This window comes from Pyrenophora tritici-repentis, chromosome 2, assembly GCF_003171515.1.
Source record: "Pyrenophora tritici-repentis strain M4 chromosome 2, whole genome shotgun sequence".
NCBI classification, from domain to species: Eukaryota; Fungi; Ascomycota; class Dothideomycetes; order Pleosporales; family Pleosporaceae; genus Pyrenophora; species Pyrenophora tritici-repentis.
Window position 1 is genome coordinate 931,504 of NC_089391.1, and position 16,694 is coordinate 948,197.

Below are 16,694 nucleotides of genomic sequence, written 5' to 3' on the forward strand. Positions count from 1 at the left end.
CTTGGCAATCTAGAAGTCTCAACCCCTCAAACTTCCAACCAACAAAGCAACCAATAGTGATTATACAGCTCGACGCCTGGTCAGAACTGTTCATGCGCATTCCGGTGTGGCAAATCCCGTCTGCCGGGCCTGGCGTGGCAGCAGATGAGGCCTTGTCTCTACAAACTGCAAAACTCATCGTGGAGTACATAGATCCAGCTGCAAATCTTGACTGCGACGACCACAGATGTTTGAAGGTACTGCGCCTTAGGGAACACCAAAGCGCAAAGAATGGATGCCATGTGGGCATCATGCTGTTCCGCAGCGTACATAAGCCGCTGGACATCTGGAGACGAGTTGGAATCTGCGCATGGCTTGGACTTTTCTCTGGTAACTACGGACCTCCGGTAGATTTGTCAGGCCAACTTGCCATTACCTCATCACAAGATGTGCATGGGAAGATGCCACTCACTCCAGCGTTCAGGGAAGTCATTCCGAAGGTAGACGTCGTCGTATTCGATAGAATGCATAATGCGATTTCATGCGATGGTGACGCGTGGTTTCCTCTGTCTGGTTACTTCGGTTAGATGACAGAACGATGGTGCGAGATGGTGCGGCGTATATGCCTTTCGGGTATCAGCAGAATATTCCATGAGTCACAATTTGCCTGACATATAAGCTAGAATGACAGCGAATTTTACCGATTATCTTTGATCTCAAACTATCCGACATTCGAAGTCATGATACGGTGGTAGTAGGTAATGTAGAGACTCGTCGTTAGAGTCATGGTACGTCTCGGTCCATCGCATAAGGCCTATGCGCTCCCACTCCATAGGCTCAGCAATTCGATGATATTCCAAATCGCTCTTATGTCTTCTGCCTCTATCCGGCAGTTGCACATGTTCAAGAACGCGAGGGACAACTACAACCCCCACGTAGTCCACCACTGGAAAATTATGCCTGAATCCAGATCCCAGAAGCGCGACCTGCAAAGCTGGACATGCACTACTGGAGTGAGTCATGCCACAGTAAGTTTCATGTAGCACGTGGAACGCATTTGACATTGTCTCGTGGTCATCAAAGTAATCGACGACGTGGCCCAGAACAGCGCTCGAAACGTGATGATCGAGCATCAGGCCTCGGTATTTCTGGGGAAATCCTGGGGTTAGGGCCATGAAAAGATGCTTCTGGTCTTTGAGGGCATTCCTCGATGAGTGTGGACATGAAAACTCAACAAAAGCACCTAAGTACCGCGCCTGGCCTTTGAAACTTAACACCAAGTCATTGGCATTGCTTTGACACTCTGCTGGTATCTCAAATGTAGTAAAATCATTCCTCGTGGAGAATTCGGATGAGAAAACTTGTCAGAAGATGTCATCGGCCTTGATATCCTGTGTGATCAGCCAGCTTCTCCAAGGGCGTTCCTTGTGTAAGGTGTGAATAAAGAGCTGAGATAGAACCGGAGCTTTGGTAATCAGCTTCATTCCAAATTCGTCCTGAAGCGCTCGTAGCTTCGAGGAATTATCATCACCGGCGGGATCGGGATTGCAGCTGATTCCATAGGTCTGGATTATGCCGAAGATACGGTCCAAGGGTTTCATGGCACGCCGATATTGAGCCATGGAATATGCCGAGTTCGGGATTCCAACATTGAGAACAGTCAGCCCTTTTTCTACTTGCCAGTCCAGCAGGCCTTGTAACGTCTTCAAGAGGCCCGTAATCCGGCTTTGGTCTTCCGGAGGTGCAGCGTCACAGGACGCTGGAGCCTCCATGATCTCCACACCTTGTAGGGTTGCAATTCTTTTCCAATCGGTCAGAACCATCTTCCGTGACAAGGCGTTGTTCTTGACCCTTATTAAACTCCAAGGGTGAGATTGATCGCTGGTTTCGCTACGCGCTTGGACGTCGTCGTGGTTCTCGTCGAAGAACAGAAGTCCGTCATCAAATAGTATCCATGCGTCCGAACGCAGAACCATCTCCTGTAGTGTCTAAAGAGACATGAGCCACGGATGCCTCAGCCATTTGCTCATCCACTTTTCTAATCCATGCACCTTATGCTCCAAGTCGATCAAAAGGCCCAGCGCTTCTTGTGCGTCGTGCGGCTTCTTGTAAAAAAGCGTTCATAGCAATTACGACGTCCTCAAATCTGATCTTTTTTTGGTCTCCTTCGAGTAGATCAGTCGCGTCGAAGGAAGAGAACCAAACGAAAGCTTCTTCTGCTCGCTGGAAGATTTTGTAACAGTGCAAGCAGTGAGAGAAAGATGCTGTGCAAAGGCTGATGTATTCTTCTGTGTGTTCTACTATGGTGATCGCCTTTTATAGGGCCATTACAATGGTCTGTTTACATGACGTATCTATGACACGGATAGGTGTAGAAGGTGCTCATCAAGATGAGGAGAAACCATCTCTCTACCACGTGGCATCTAGGATGTCCTTACCTCATGAGCCGTCACAGATTTCGACCTGTCTTCCGATCTCCTGATCACGGACGTCCTTTGATTGTTTGCTTTCGTCGTTGTGTTCCTGTGGGATACACGCTACATCGACCCATAACCACTCGCATGCATGCTTGACGCCCCTGGCAGCAGACTTTATGGTATTTTGAAATGTTTCCACCATGAAATGACTTCTCTTGATCCCAGGAATTGGCCAGTCTATACCATAGACTGGAATAGGAGTCTCATTTTCGTCTTTGTAATACCCCCATGTGTAGCTCAGAACGTTGTACCGAGGCGCCTCGATGCCGCTGTAGCTATTCCGGTCTTGTCTGATATGTGATCTCATCGAAGCGACGTGTAAGAGCCTGTGTGGCCATACATCTCCCAATATCAAAGCTAGCTGGTTGCTTGGTGCACGATTTGCCCATGGATTCGGCGGCGCGGGCGGCGGAGGCGGAGGCGGAGGAGGAGGAGGAGAAGGTGGATACAACGGTGGAGTAGAGGAGTTGGCAGGACGATGAGAAGCGGGGCTGGGTAGTACGCCCTGTGCTCTTCTCCACTTCCCGATATCAGAAATCATGGCTTAACAACAACACCCTCCAAACTTGGTACAGCGATAGTAGTGTGCGCAAGAATGAAGATGTCCTTCCGTAGCGTCGAGAGTAAGGCTGGTATGCAAGGAGCGGACATGATCCTGCTGAGATGCAGTTGGTCGCTTTTGGCGATAGCCACTCGCGATCACTGGACAGCCCAAGCCGAGACATAGAGTGCCTCGTTGACCCCACCTGCGTCGGCATACCTTGGACAATTCCACTGGCGAGGCCACGTTCTACAATGACTCCGTAAACAGATAGGCAGCTTTGCAGCGTTTGGATTATATCCTTCTCTTTTCTTCGGGTGCACAATTCTTATACCATAACACCACGTCGTTGGATTCCGAACGTGAACGCAGGGCTGCACTGCCTGGGATCGTCATCGGAATCATTGAAGTCGGTATGATTAATCCCGCGAGCATACCTTCAAGGACCATACATGCAATATACTTAAAACGGATAGATGTTGATATCTAATGATCCCGATCAAACTACCGATCGATAAGATTAGTATTTCGTTGCGCGACGAGGACCTACCTAGGGTCGAGCTTCTAGGAACAACAGGACCAGGTTGAGCAAAGCTAGCTAGCTGTACCAATAGAGATTGTGTCGCGCAACACGGTCACGCGCATTGCAGATTCCACGACTGCTCTATAGTCAACGTTCATTCGCGGCTCGGAGCTGTTAAGGAAACCTGTGGTGGCGTGGAGTGTTCGGAATCCTTGCGCACGGGCTGATTCTCAAAATCCAACTGAAAGTAGGGGTTTTGGCTCTGGCTAGAAATTAATCCTGATCACTTCGTCTCTGGACGCTCTCTCCGCTGAAGGGCCTTAATAGCTTGTACAAGATTCTCCACAAACATGACCACGTTCAAATTCCTACTTTCTCGTCGTCTACACCATCCTCGAATGGCCCATTGGCTGGAAGTATGAGCTTTGCCGAGATCTTGATCATGCAGGTGTCGCCGCGATTGCCTCACACATTCGCTTTAGATAGGCGTCGCACGCTCATATGCGTATTTACCTCATTCGCTTTCTCTAGCAGCGGTGCATGTAGTATGCAGAGTCTGCAAGGTTGATTTTGACCAATCTCGATCAAGAAAGATCTATATCTGACAAACTAGAAGCGCAAGCCGTCTTTGGGGGCCGCGTTCTCCAAGTTGTTCGCCTTCAGTCATTGGGGGGGACGTGCCGCTATCGATGCGCCTGCTGCGGAGGACGCTGCATTATCCACTGTGCGCCTGAAATCGAGTGACTGAGAACCTATCGCAACAGAGGGCAACACAGGGCGGAGTAGACGCGGCTTTAGGCGTCAATACATGCACCGAACCCATACAGGCGGGGGAATCAGTAGGCTGTAGCCTCGTCTCTGTTGCCCTATTGATCTTGAACCATTTATAACCATGCTCCGAACTTTTGCCAACTTGAGTTCTTTTCTTTCCTCTCTACACTTTACAACTTGATCGAGAATGTCACGAGAAATCGCAGGACCACAATGGGGACCGCTTCCGGAGGACGAAGAGCTGGATCTGTTTCGAGCCATACTGGATGGAGACGACGAAGAACCTGATCAGACCAGTAAACGATTCGATCTGATTCGTTCCGCAATGCCTTTTGAAAACACTCGTCTGCCACGTTCAGGTTATACCAACGACAGTGGACAGCCCGTCTCATGTGCTTTACCGCAAGATGCTGGTTTCAGTAGGAATCCTCCTGATATCGGCGACTGGCCCCGTCGGCTCTTGCATGTCCCGACCATGACCTCAGTGGAATGGGTGGGCAATGATTCTTACAGCTACCCGATCAAGGATGGTGATCGGGTATTGGGGTGGGAATCTGCGCATGCACCGAAATATCACGCGATATCGTATACGTGGGGACGCTGTTGGAAGGTCTATAGCACTAGTGCTGAAAGGAAATAACGATAACTAGGAATGCATTCTGTTCGGTGATGGTGATTGATTTATTACGAACACAGCTGCTACGAAGGTATACCTAAGCTCTGCGCAAGGTGGGCCGAAGTCGGGCCGAAGTGTCCAGCAGCCGACGTCTCTACCGATACTCACGATCCGACAGACGCTATATTATCAAAAAACCTGACAAACATGACCGAGAAAGTTTCCGACGATGGAAAAAACTTCCGGCGCTAAAGGTCAATAACATCCCTTGGGATATACCGCGCGTCAAGGCCGAGTACATCACCGTTAAGGACTTTCAAGCAGTGATAAAAGCGGCCTCTCAATCTTTATCTACAGGGCGAGTAGACTTCGTTTGGTTGGATGTCGCATGCATCAGCCAGGAAGACAACGATTCGGATAAGAACTTGGAGATCGGAAGGCAAGCCAGCATTTTTACAAAAGCAGAGGCTGTCGTGATATGGCTTCATCAACAGTCTTCGACAGACCTCTCCAACTCCTTACAAAATCTGATGGCGCCAGAGAATGACCTCTCGCGCCTACACACTACCGTTGACTGGTTCCTCGCAGACAAATGGTTCAGTTCTCTCTGGACATATCAAGAGGCTTATCTCAGTCAAGACTGTGCTTGGTTTTCATCACGATCAGGAGAAGTTAATCCATCTGTTTCCCTCTCTCAACTCGTCACTCGATGCGCGAGGATTGGAGCAGACTTGGAACAACACTTTGCCAGTGTTGTATATTCCACCCCACCGTCGCGTACCCGCGACCAGAAGTTCAGAGAGGAGATCTACCAGATGCTTAGTGATCACGGTATTCTCGCTCTGGCACAGCGCAGCCCCTTCGCTCTCTACAGCGCCAGCTGGGGAAGGCAAACTCAGAAAGACTATGATAGAATCTATGGCATCCAGCAAGTCTTCCGATTTCGGGTCGGAACATCAGTAGAAGGGTCAGACCCGGACGCAAAATACACCCTCTTAACACTCGAAGCTCAGCTTGGACGCCTGTTGTTGGAAAATGAGCCCGTGAAAAGTCAATTACATGTCTTCGAGGAACCGGTAATGCAGGGCTGTGGATGGCACATCAGCCCCACATCTCGCATCCCTCAATGGGGCTTCCCTCGGCCATTGCTTGAATACCAGTTTACCCGTTTTTGCTCTTTGAGCGCGTACGACGGGTCTATAGGAGGCCAGTCAACCGTGATAGCCCAATACACTAGCTATCTCCAAGAACTATCCTCCCTCCAGGCACGGTGGCGAAATGCTGACGAGAGACATCTCACCGGCTCATCAGAATTTCGGAGCGTGCACAAAATCTCACTAGACGTAGTTAAGTCGAGCCTGCCAGTACCGGGTGAGAAGCCAGAATATAGAACATGGGGACATAGACGAGATGATCTGTCTGGCTTCTATCAACATCAGCTTTCGGCGTGGCTGGGAGCACAGGCTAGTGCTGCAACGATCACTGTACTGCTTCTCGGCGAATTCCATGTCGAGACTGTTGGTAAGCACTATTGCGGTATGTTACTCCAGAACGAAGGTTGTGGGAGGCCTAGAAGAAGAATTGGTGTGTGCGCATGGAGAGCAGAGGCCACTGGAGCATGGGCTTCCCAGCAATCCGGCACTTTCGTCTAGGTTGTCAAATAAATCGCTTCCACGATAGGAAGGACCTGCCAAATTGACCAGACGCAATGTTATCTTGATGCTGAACCGAGTAATCCATCGCTTTTCCGCGTGTGGTCATCACATCGCTGTATTGCAAGCTTTCATTAATACCCTACAATGAATGTAACTGTCGATTACTGTGATCAGTATTGTGTGACAGTCGCACAGAGGAGATCAATATCCGCAGCAAGCAGGCATCTCAGCATGTTCAATCCCTCAAATCGACCCTATCTTGATTTAAGAATGGATACTTCCTTCTTTTAGCAACTCAAGATGCTGTGGGTAGTTGCGATTCAATCTACGTCAGCTGCTTGCTGAGTTTGCTTCTCGTATGCTAGGTTTTCTCCTTCGAAGGCCGATAGCTCCAACAGCCGCTGTAGTCATCGTCGTGCCAAGCAGAATAATAAGAGTGCGCCACTTTCCAACACCGTAGCTAGAGTCTATCTTCGTGGACTCGGAGCTCTGGAGGACTGCCGCAGCAATATAGCCAGAAATGACACCCACGACACCTCTGGTGAACAGCAGCACTCCAGAAACAAAGAGCTCTTCAGCTGGGTGGTTGCTGTCGTTTACAAATATGGCGGCTATATGGCTTCGCAAAACCATGAAGCTGAAGGCAAATGCACCGAATAGAAGCGATACGATGACCATAGTCCAATAGGCTTTACCCAAGCCCCAGACGACAAGCACAGCGAAGCTACTGATAAGGGTGCTGAGAATCATGGGTACTAGAGGTCCAATAGAGTCTGTCACGGTTTGGGGTCTCTCCTGCTCTGCTCCTGCAGTCGCAACTTACCTTTGTAATGGAATGATGCCTATCTGGGACTAGCGCTGTTGACGGTCACCCACCTACATATACAGTTTGTAGACTCAGACAATACAACCTCAGTTCAATCCTTCAATTCTTCCAGCACCCACTATTCCCACACTTTCTCGTGGTTGAGAGTCACCACAAGATTGCGACGACTCTTGGCGCCTATCGTGGATTGGTATCAGGATTCTACTTGTACAGTCTGCTCAAAAGCGCGGTTTTTCAAGACTCATGAACGATACAGCAAACTTTTACTGCACGAGGCAACTACGGTAAAGACCGGAGCAGATGGGTACTGCGTATGGGCGTTCATGATGTTTATGGGAAGGTATGGGACTCCCGTGACTATGGGTCTACCCGGAAGGTATATTGCTAAACATCAAGACGGTATCGACTCACCGTATTAGATATCAACGCTAGATGGAAACCATACCATAAGCACTGGTGCTTGAGTTATATTGTCACGTACAAGAGTTGGTGCAGATCGAAGATCCAGACAAGTGTGAAGTACCGAGTAGAGTGAAAAGGCATAGTGTATATGCTTTGCTGTTTGGAGACGTTAGGAATATATTTCTCAACCCAGATTCGGTGAACATGGAGATACTATAGAAGGCGCGACGCTGCAGACTTGGCGATGGTAACTTGGTACCATCCAGACTTGTCAACAATCAAGCGGCTTGCAAGCGCTTAATTGATAGCTTGATAACTATCAATCCCATCAAGTTAAGCTCGCTTATAATAATTTTTTTAGCAATCCAAGCTGAGGAGGGTCAGCTTGATCGTTCAGCTTGATAGGCTTGATTAAGGTGGCGCGTAAGGCTGCTCGTTTTGCAGCAGGAGCGATTTCACGATAGGTTTGTAGTGTTGTAGTCGTCGCAGTACTAGTACGTTATTAGCCTAACTATTAGTAGGACTGTAGCACTAGTGCTGAAAGGAAATAACGATAACTAGGAATGCATTCTGTTCGGTGATGGTTCTGATTTATTCTCGTGCGAAGGGGAACTATGGAAGAGCTAGATATAGGAGGTCTGGTCTGAGCGCTGCTCGGACGCCGCGATCAGTGCGCCTGTCCGCGTGACTGATATCAGTGCGCCTGCTCGCGTGACCGAGATTAGTGCGGCCGATCGCGTGGCTGAGATATCGTTGATATCTGTGATCCGACACTAACTTCTGTATCCTACTATCACGTCACTTTTTTTGCTTCCGTCGCCCTTATCATATTTCCATCACTATGCCTCCTACGAAACGCGCCTCTGATGACCTTACTCGCCCCAAAAAAACGCGTTAAATCGTCCACCGCCCGCGGCACTGTTAGCCAGCCTATAGCTGTTAATAGTTAGCTATCGCCTCGCAGAGCTCTCGTAGAGGCGTCCTAGGCTTCAACTTTTAAGTCGCAACTACGCGAGTCGCGGCCTAAAGACGCTATTGTCGCGCCTACTAAGGGCAGCGAGAGGGTAACAGCAGCCTCGTCGGCAGTAGCCCTAGACAATAAGACCTTGTAAGAGGCTCTAGACGCGAGCCTTATAGACGACTTTAAGGGAATTAATTAGGGGCGTTTACGCATATATATAAAGCCGCTCTCGTCGTAGAAGTCGCGCAAGAGCTAGATCTATTGTCTCACCGCTGAGAGAGCGGTGTGGCAATGTGGTGGTAATGAAGTAACCAATGTATTTCTGTGTGTGTGTGTCTAGGTGGCCCTATATAGGGTAACCAGAAGGCTATGTTTACATGACGTATCTATGATACGATTGAGTGTAGAAAGTGCGGACCAAGATGAGGGAGGAGCACCAGGACCAACACGTGGTAAGTGAGGTGCTCTTACCCAAGGCACATCTGGCCGGTAACATATTGCTATAGCTACCGCGTTACGCTGCTAAAGGACCTAAGTAAGCTATACTTCGTGTGCCGTTACTGCTACGAGCATAAGTACACAGATACCGGCGTTAGGATATATAAGACGACGCTCTTAACGTCGTCAGCGCAGCGACACTTAGAGCTGCCTAAGCGCGGCTATAGCTACAGCAAGTCGGCCGTCGCTGCAAAACCTACCTAGCTACAACGTCTACTTAAGGACGGCAACAATAGCGTGTCGCAGAAGGTCGCTAACGAGCTCGCTAGCTTTAATACCTAGCGCTTCCGGCTAGTAGCTGTTAGCTAGCTTATTAAGAACAATTACCCTTGTCAGATAGCAGGGTTACTCGACGTTGGCAGCAACCAATCAGCGTAGAGAGGGTCAGTGCGCCCCTCAAGAGGGCCACAAGCGCGGACACACGATAGACAGAACACAATACACACAATCATCAACATCCATCACTTTTGTGCAATATCTCATTATATCTGACAACCCTCTCTCTAAGTTTAAAACACTAGCTTTTCGACGCCTCCTTAAAGCTGCTAACCTACTAGCAGAACGAGCGCTCTAGACGTCTTATATAAGCGTCTGTCATGGATCAAACCCGCGACCTCTAGTAAGCGAGGTGGCCCGTGCGCCTTAAGCGAAGGCCACAGCCGAACACCAAAGTTCGACCCGCGCAGGTCTTCGAACCTGCACGCAATATCTCACTTAGTACTTAATACAGATACGGTCATCTCAACTATTGACGTCCCTCACACTATATTGCGTCTACCATACGGTACCTAGGACACGCGCGGAAAGTGACCGCACCGAAGAACTCAGCGCGCAATCAGTATTGCTCGTGACAGCAACCCCGCAACCCCGCGGCTGAGACGGCGACAACTCGTCCCCCATCTTCGGTCACAGACCCGCATCAGGATAGCTCGCGCGCCGCCAACTGGGACTTTGAGGCTCTGTTATACGACTGCGGAGTGGAACTCAATTGTCATTGGCCCTCGTACGCGCGCGATACAAGCTATTGTGCTGACAGCGGAAGGCGTGTTGTGCTAGAAGCCCATCATCGAAGGACGTTGCCAGTACCGCGTCGCGATTGAGAGTATCGCGATTGCACTGGAACGATTGCGACGGTATCGCATCACCTTGGTGACTGGTAGACGGTTTGGCTCACCGCTTTACTTCGAGCAAGGAGTCAGGAGTGTGACAGCAAATAATCAGCTGTGCTCCCGCCCACATTTGACGCACTCTCTCACAATCATAACCACTCTCTTTCTCCACCTACATTAACCACACCCAACACCTTAAATGTTTAGAACTATCAACGCCATTAGCGACAACGTCTCTACCGGCGGCCGCCACCCCGCCGATCTAGCGACATGCAGCCTCCTCCACAGCCCAGCGTGACTGACTTCCCTATTGGCCGCAAGAAGCGCAAAGACAAAGCGCCCGCGACCCCCCGCAGCCAAGACTCCAGCCGCGAGCGACCTAAGGATACTGCATCCGACACCCAACAAACTATTAGCCAAGGCCCCGCTCCTAAGCATGAGCCTGTTCGTCGATCCGAACCAGGCCGTCGAAGCACCTTCGGCTACCCCGCACTTCCAGTTACAGAAGGAGACAGCCAAGAGCCCACAATGGTACCACACGACCCTGCCGACATCTACGATGTTATAGTTGGCAGTTGTCGACTCCAATCCCTCAGAAACAAGAACGTCTTGTCTGCCAAGATTACTCACTCTGAGTTCACGTTCATCACTATTGTACAAAACGAGACTGAGGATGAATTTGAGCTGTACCTAGGCCGAGAATCTCCCCTGGAAGAATTCCAAGTCCCCGTCTGCACTGACGACGACTTATTGGAGCTAGCCACTTCAAACACCGCGTTCCTGCGCTCTCTAGCTATTGAGCTCATGAAGTTCGCCGCTGCTTGCGCTCCTATCCTGGACGCGAACATCGATGCAATAACCAAGGAAGCTCACGAAGCCGCTGTTAACCGCTTACGCCTTCGCATCACTAAGGCTGAAGCTAAGCTTAGCTGGTACGAGAAGGAAGTCTCAAAGCTGACTGAGACTATTGAGACTACTAATGCTGAGTTGGAACACACCAACCGAGAGCGTAATGAGCTTAAGCTAGAGGTCGAGCGCTTTTATCGTCCTTCATCCTCCAAGACCGCCGGTTGCACTAACCCTACTTACCAAGACTGGTATGAGGACTGGAAACACGAAGAAGCGCAGTCCATTAAGTTCCACGGCCTGTACGAGGAGTTCTTCAGGAAGCACCAGGAAGAGCGCGCCCGCGCAGACCGCTATCACCAGCAGCGCGCAGAACGCGACGCCGACTACGAAGATGTGGTCGCCCAGAACTGCGCACTTGAAGAACAACTTGTCCAAGCTACTGAGAATACCCGCAAGCTAGAGACCTCTCTAACTCAGCAACAGCGTGAGTACAATGACGTTGTTGCGCGCCTTCAGCGATATGATCATAACTTCCGCCCGTACACCTTGCAGCGTCGCGAGGACCGCGGTCGTAACAGTCATCTATCTACTCAGCGCAACCGACGACACGAGTCACCTGAGCGCCGTACAGATCGCCGCACTGCATCACCTAACCCGTATCCTAGCCGACAAGCCACTCCTGTTGTTACTCGGCCTGCGCCTCGCCCTCGCGGCGACTCTCACTCAAGATCGCGCTCCCGCTCCCGCCGAGATCGCGCGAATCCGTTGAACCAAGATCCTCACCGATATATCCCTCCTCCATACAACGGCCAGCAATCAGTACAACAGGCAGCGTCCACAGTTGGAGGTCTAAGCCTTTCCTTTAAGCTCCCCGACATTGAAGTCTGGAAAGGCAACGATGATACCAAGAACTACGACAAGTGGCGTCGGTCAGCCATCCAGAAGTGCGAATCTCTGCCTGAAGACAAGCAATTGGCCTACTTGGAGATGAAGGTGGACGGCGCAGCATGGCAATATATTGACGATCTCAAGTTCGAACACTACTTGGACCTTCTTGAAGGACTGGACCCATACTACGCGCGCTCTACCTACGAGAAGGTCTCAGAAGCACAGTCGCAACTCGCTGATGGCTCTCTCAAGATGGGATCGTCTGAATCCTTTGCAGATTGGCGTGGGCGCTTTATGAGCGTGTGTCGCCTAGTGAAGCTTCCAGACAGCGCCATGATTGGCTACGCTCGCGCTTTCCTGCGACCTGGCCTCGCCGCCGCCGCCTCACACGCCTTTGACGATGAGCAAGAGAATGCTCTTGTCAAGTTCCTTGACGCCGCCCGCAAGTCTGATCTAACACAGAAACAGATTAATCAAGGCAAGACCGCTGCTGACAAACCTCGCACCAAGCCGCGCACGCGCTCCCCAAATGATCGTAATCCTGCACGAAAGGCTCGCTCTGGCCGAGGACAACATCGCGAAGCTACTACGACGCGCACAGAGTGGCAGAAGGACGCAATGGCTAAGGCTAAGGTCTGCTTCCGTTGTGGCGAGACTGGTCACCAGGCGCGCGATAAGAAGGGTTGCGCAATCTTAGACTGGGACCAAATCAAGCCTAAGCTTAGTAGTATGCATCTCTATGCTATGGGAGCGGACTTCGACGCCGAAGACGACGACTCTAATGCTTCCACTGAAGAGGAGCCTGAGTTGGACGACATGGGCGAGCCAGTTTCGGAAAACTAGACGCTCCTGATAACAGTCGCATTCAGGAGCTAGACTGGCGCAAGGACATACAACAGAACCGCGAGACGCGAGAAAACCATAACCGTCTCAAGGTCGCTGCCGCCAGGATACTATCTCCAGAAGTCGGAGATCAGGACAACTCACAAGACGTCCAAGACCACTACATCTCTGCGATCGCCGTTAAGGGCCATCTTCGATCTACTAAACAACTACGTTACGACTCCTACACCCTCACTTCTTCTAAGGAATGGAAAAAGACAACTACTCTTATCGACACAGGCGCTAGCGCTTCCTTTGTGAACAGGCGATGGGCTAAAGCCATGGGCCTGCCCATAATGTCTACCTCTTCACCTATCCAGCTTTCTCTCGCGGATGGGAAGGTTGTTGATACATTGAATGAAGCCGTGGAAATCCAAGTCAAACACGGCAGCCACTTATCACCAGTCGTGTGCTTCGTCGCTGACGTAGGAGACTTTGATCTTATCCTTGGTATGACTTGGCTGGAAGACCACGACCCCGGTCTCACCTTCTCACCGCGGAGCATGAAGTTCTCTTCTTCACATTGTACTTCATGTTGTCTCGACCACGGTCTCCCTGAGACAGTATACGGCGACGGCAAGACTCCATCACTTTCAGAATCTCGGCAAACCACGCCCGTGGGCGAGATCTGCATTATCACCGCCAAGGCCGCCTACCTCATGGCTGCGCACAACCCAGACGAAGCCATCTGGGTCGAACCACAAGACTGGGAGAAGCTTGCTGACCCTCCAGACGACAATAACGATTGCGATTTAGACTCCTTCAAACGCAACATCGCCCGCCTCGCCGCCGTCACACAAGAGGACTACGACCACTATATGAACAAGATGGAGAGTCCACATATGACGGAAGCGGAGATCCGCAAACTGGTGCCAGACTGGTTGTACAGCAAGATGCCAGACTTGTTCAGTCCTATACAAGCAGGGAAGTTGGCACCTCATCGCGAAGGCGTTGACCATGAGATTGACACCGACGGACGCATTCACAAGCCTAAGATCTATGGGCTCACACGAACGGAGACCAGGGCCATCAAGGCCTACATCGACGACATGCTCGGACGCGGATTCATCCGACCGTCCACATCTCCGTACGCGTCACCTGTCTTAGTTGTCAAGAAACCAGGTGGCGGACTTCGCATCTGCGTTGACTACCGTCAGCTCAACGCCATCACCAAGAAGAACCGCAACGCTCCACCCTCCATCAAGGAAACGCTGGCCCGCATGGCCAAGGTACGATGGATGACGATTGTCGACGTTGTGGCTGCATTCAACACTGTTCGGATCAAAGAAGGCGATGAAGAAAAGACAGCCTTTCTCACTCGGTATGGGCTATACGAATACGTTGTCATGCCCTTCGGCCTCTGCAATGCGCCTGGCACTTTCCAGACCTTTATCAATGAGACACTCCGCGAGTACCTTGACGATATCTGTACAGCTTACCTCGACGACGTCCTTATATACACCTGCGACGATGACGAGTCAGTTCATGAAGCCGACGTCATCAAGGTCCTCTCTAAGATACGCGACGCTGGCCTCCATCTTGATCCCACGAAGTGCAAATTCAAGGTCAAGAAAGTGAAGTACCTAGGCCTCATCCTCACTACAGAGGGCATCGAAATGGATCCAAAAAAGGTCTCCACTATACTAGACTGGCAAATACCGCGCTCAGTCAAAGACGTCCAGTCTTTCCTTGGTTTCGCCAACTTCTACCGTCGCTTCATCAAAGGCTTCTCCTACATCGCAAAAGCCTTGACAGAACTCACGCGCAAGGATGGCGAAGGCAAGGACCAGAGACATCAGTTCCCGCTCATCGCTGATAGCAAAGCTATACAAGCTTTCCATCGACTTAAGGACGCCTTTAAGACTGCAGGAGTCCTTGCACACTTCGATCCTGACCTAGAGACTTGGTTGGAAACCGATGCCTCAGATTTCGTTACTGCAGCTATCCTCTCTCAGAAGGACGCGACAGGAGTCCTCCGCCCAGTTGCTTTCCTATCGCACAAGATGAACCCTGCGGAATGCAATTATGAGATATACGACAAGGAACTCCTAGCTATTGTCAACGCCTTTGAGCAATGGCGCTTTGAGCTGTCTGGTACTGATGATCCTATTATGGTGTTGTCTGACCATCAAGCCCTTCAGACCTTTATGACCACAAAGCGCCTCAACAGACGCCAAGCCCGTTGGGCGGAATTCATGGCAGAGTTCAACTTCATTATCAAGTACAGGCCAGGCAAGCAGGGCACGAAGCCAGACGCTTTGACAAGGCGTCCTGGCGACCTACCCGAGTCACCCGACGACATCCGCCGTCGGCATCAACTCCAGGTAGTCATCAAGCCTGACCAAGTCGATCCTGAAGCGCGCGTCTGCACCATCAACATCGCCAAGGATGGAGGTTCTCGCCATGCAGTCTACCTCGCAAATCTCATCACACAGCGCACCCTTCCTGACTCTATCCCCGCAGTCGCGCAAATGCTGTATCAACTTAGCGAGGAAGACAACATCTCTGAACGGTACGCCGTCCTCGCCGCACTGCCTGGCATCGAGCCTGAGGGGGAGAAAACGGCGTCTCCCATGACCTCACGAGCAAAAGATCGCTCTGTGCAGCCGATAACGTTACAATCTCGCCTATTACAACGCCAATCGCCGCAACTAGTGCGCCCGCGATACCAAACGAGACGCCCGCCGCAATTAATGTGCCCGCGCCACCGAACAACGAGCTGACTATTGATGCTCTGCTTGACAATATCAAGGCAGCATACAAGGATGATAAGGTGTTGCAGGCGATCGTCAAAGCCAAGAAGGACGGCCTACGACGCCTGCCGTTCAAACTCATACATGGAGAAGAGCACCTCAGGCTGGAACTTGGCGATTGCGAGATCACCGACGAACTACTCTATGTGCGCAACAAGGTCTACGTCCCCGCCGGCGCCGTTCGCACCCAAGTTATTGAACAAGCCCACAAGAGCGTCTGCGGTGGCCACAGCGGCAAACATGAGTTATACTCCAAGCTGTCGCGATGGTATTACTGGCCTAGGATGACCACGGACGTCGCGCAATATGTACGCGCGTGTCTGACTTGCAAGAGGAGCAAAGCATACCGAGAAGGCAAGCATGGGCTGCTGCATCCGCTACCAATCCCCAGCAAATACTGGTCCAGCATCTCTATAGACTTCATCACTCACCTGCCGCCCTGCAGGCATAACGGTCAAACGTTCACTGACATCCTCGTGGTAGTCGACCGACTCACCAAGAAGAAGAAGTTCATCCCAATGGCTAGTATGACCACCGACGCCCTTGTGGTAGCCTTTATCGAATACATCTGGCGAGAAGAGGGCTTTCCTGAGGAGATTATCTCAGACCGTGGAGCGCAGTTTGTCTCTTACTTTTGGAAGCGACTATGCCAGCGTCTGGGTGTACGCCCGAAGTTCTCGACCGCTCACCATCCCCAGACTGACGGACAAACCGAGAACGCGAACTCCTACCTCAAGCAATACCTACGCGCCTATGTCAACTACGAGCAGGATAACTGGGCGCTTTTTCTGCCAATAGCTGAATTCGAAGCCAACTCCAGCACCAGCAGCACAACTGGCAAGTCGCCTTTCTTCGCGACTAAAGGATACAACCCACGGAGTGGCATTGAACCCCTGCGCCAGCGCCAGGCGCTGCGACCTTGACTGCGCCTGCGCAACAAGAACGTCTCAACGCTGACGCTTTC

At 51.1% G+C, this 16,694-nt stretch overlaps 5 protein-coding genes across 5 annotated transcripts; 2 read left to right on the plus strand and 3 right to left on the minus strand.

The window, feature by feature from the left end:
- Positions 1–1,343: 1,343 nt before the first annotated feature.
- PtrM4_058200 (uncharacterized protein) lies at positions 1,344–1,955 on the minus strand (the record flags this gene model as incomplete). Its single annotated transcript, XM_001932611.1, has 1 exon — positions 1,344–1,955. One exon carries the CDS (start codon positions 1,953–1,955, stop codon positions 1,344–1,346), a length of 612 nt encoding a protein of 203 aa, XP_001932646.1.
- A 463-nt stretch (positions 1,956–2,418) lies between these two features.
- PtrM4_058210 (HET domain containing protein) lies at positions 2,419–2,763 on the minus strand (the record flags this gene model as incomplete). Its single annotated transcript, XM_001932612.2, has 1 exon — positions 2,419–2,763. One exon carries the CDS (start codon positions 2,761–2,763, stop codon positions 2,419–2,421), a length of 345 nt encoding a protein of 114 aa, XP_001932647.2.
- A 2,674-nt stretch (positions 2,764–5,437) lies between these two features.
- Positions 5,438–6,559, plus strand: PtrM4_058220 (uncharacterized protein; the record flags this gene model as incomplete). The annotated part of the gene is made up of 1 exon (XM_001932613.2): positions 5,438–6,559. One exon carries the CDS (start codon positions 5,438–5,440, stop codon positions 6,557–6,559), a length of 1,122 nt encoding a protein of 373 aa, XP_001932648.2.
- Positions 6,560–6,892: 333 nt separating this feature from the next.
- PtrM4_058230 (MFS monocarboxylate) lies at positions 6,893–7,312 on the minus strand (the record flags this gene model as incomplete). Its single annotated transcript, XM_001932614.1, has 1 exon — positions 6,893–7,312. The coding sequence occupies one exon, from the start codon at positions 7,310–7,312 to the stop codon at positions 6,893–6,895; it is 420 nt and encodes a 139-aa protein (XP_001932649.1).
- Positions 7,313–10,628: 3,316 nt separating this feature from the next.
- PtrM4_058240 (PRP38-assoc domain containing protein) lies at positions 10,629–16,592 on the plus strand (the record flags this gene model as incomplete). Its single annotated transcript, XM_001932616.2, has 4 exons — positions 10,629–12,901; positions 12,955–15,489; positions 15,570–16,485; positions 16,551–16,592. The coding sequence occupies 4 exons, from the start codon at positions 10,629–10,631 to the stop codon at positions 16,590–16,592; spliced, it is 5,766 nt and encodes a 1,921-aa protein (XP_001932651.2).
- Positions 16,593–16,694: the final 102 nt, after the last annotated feature.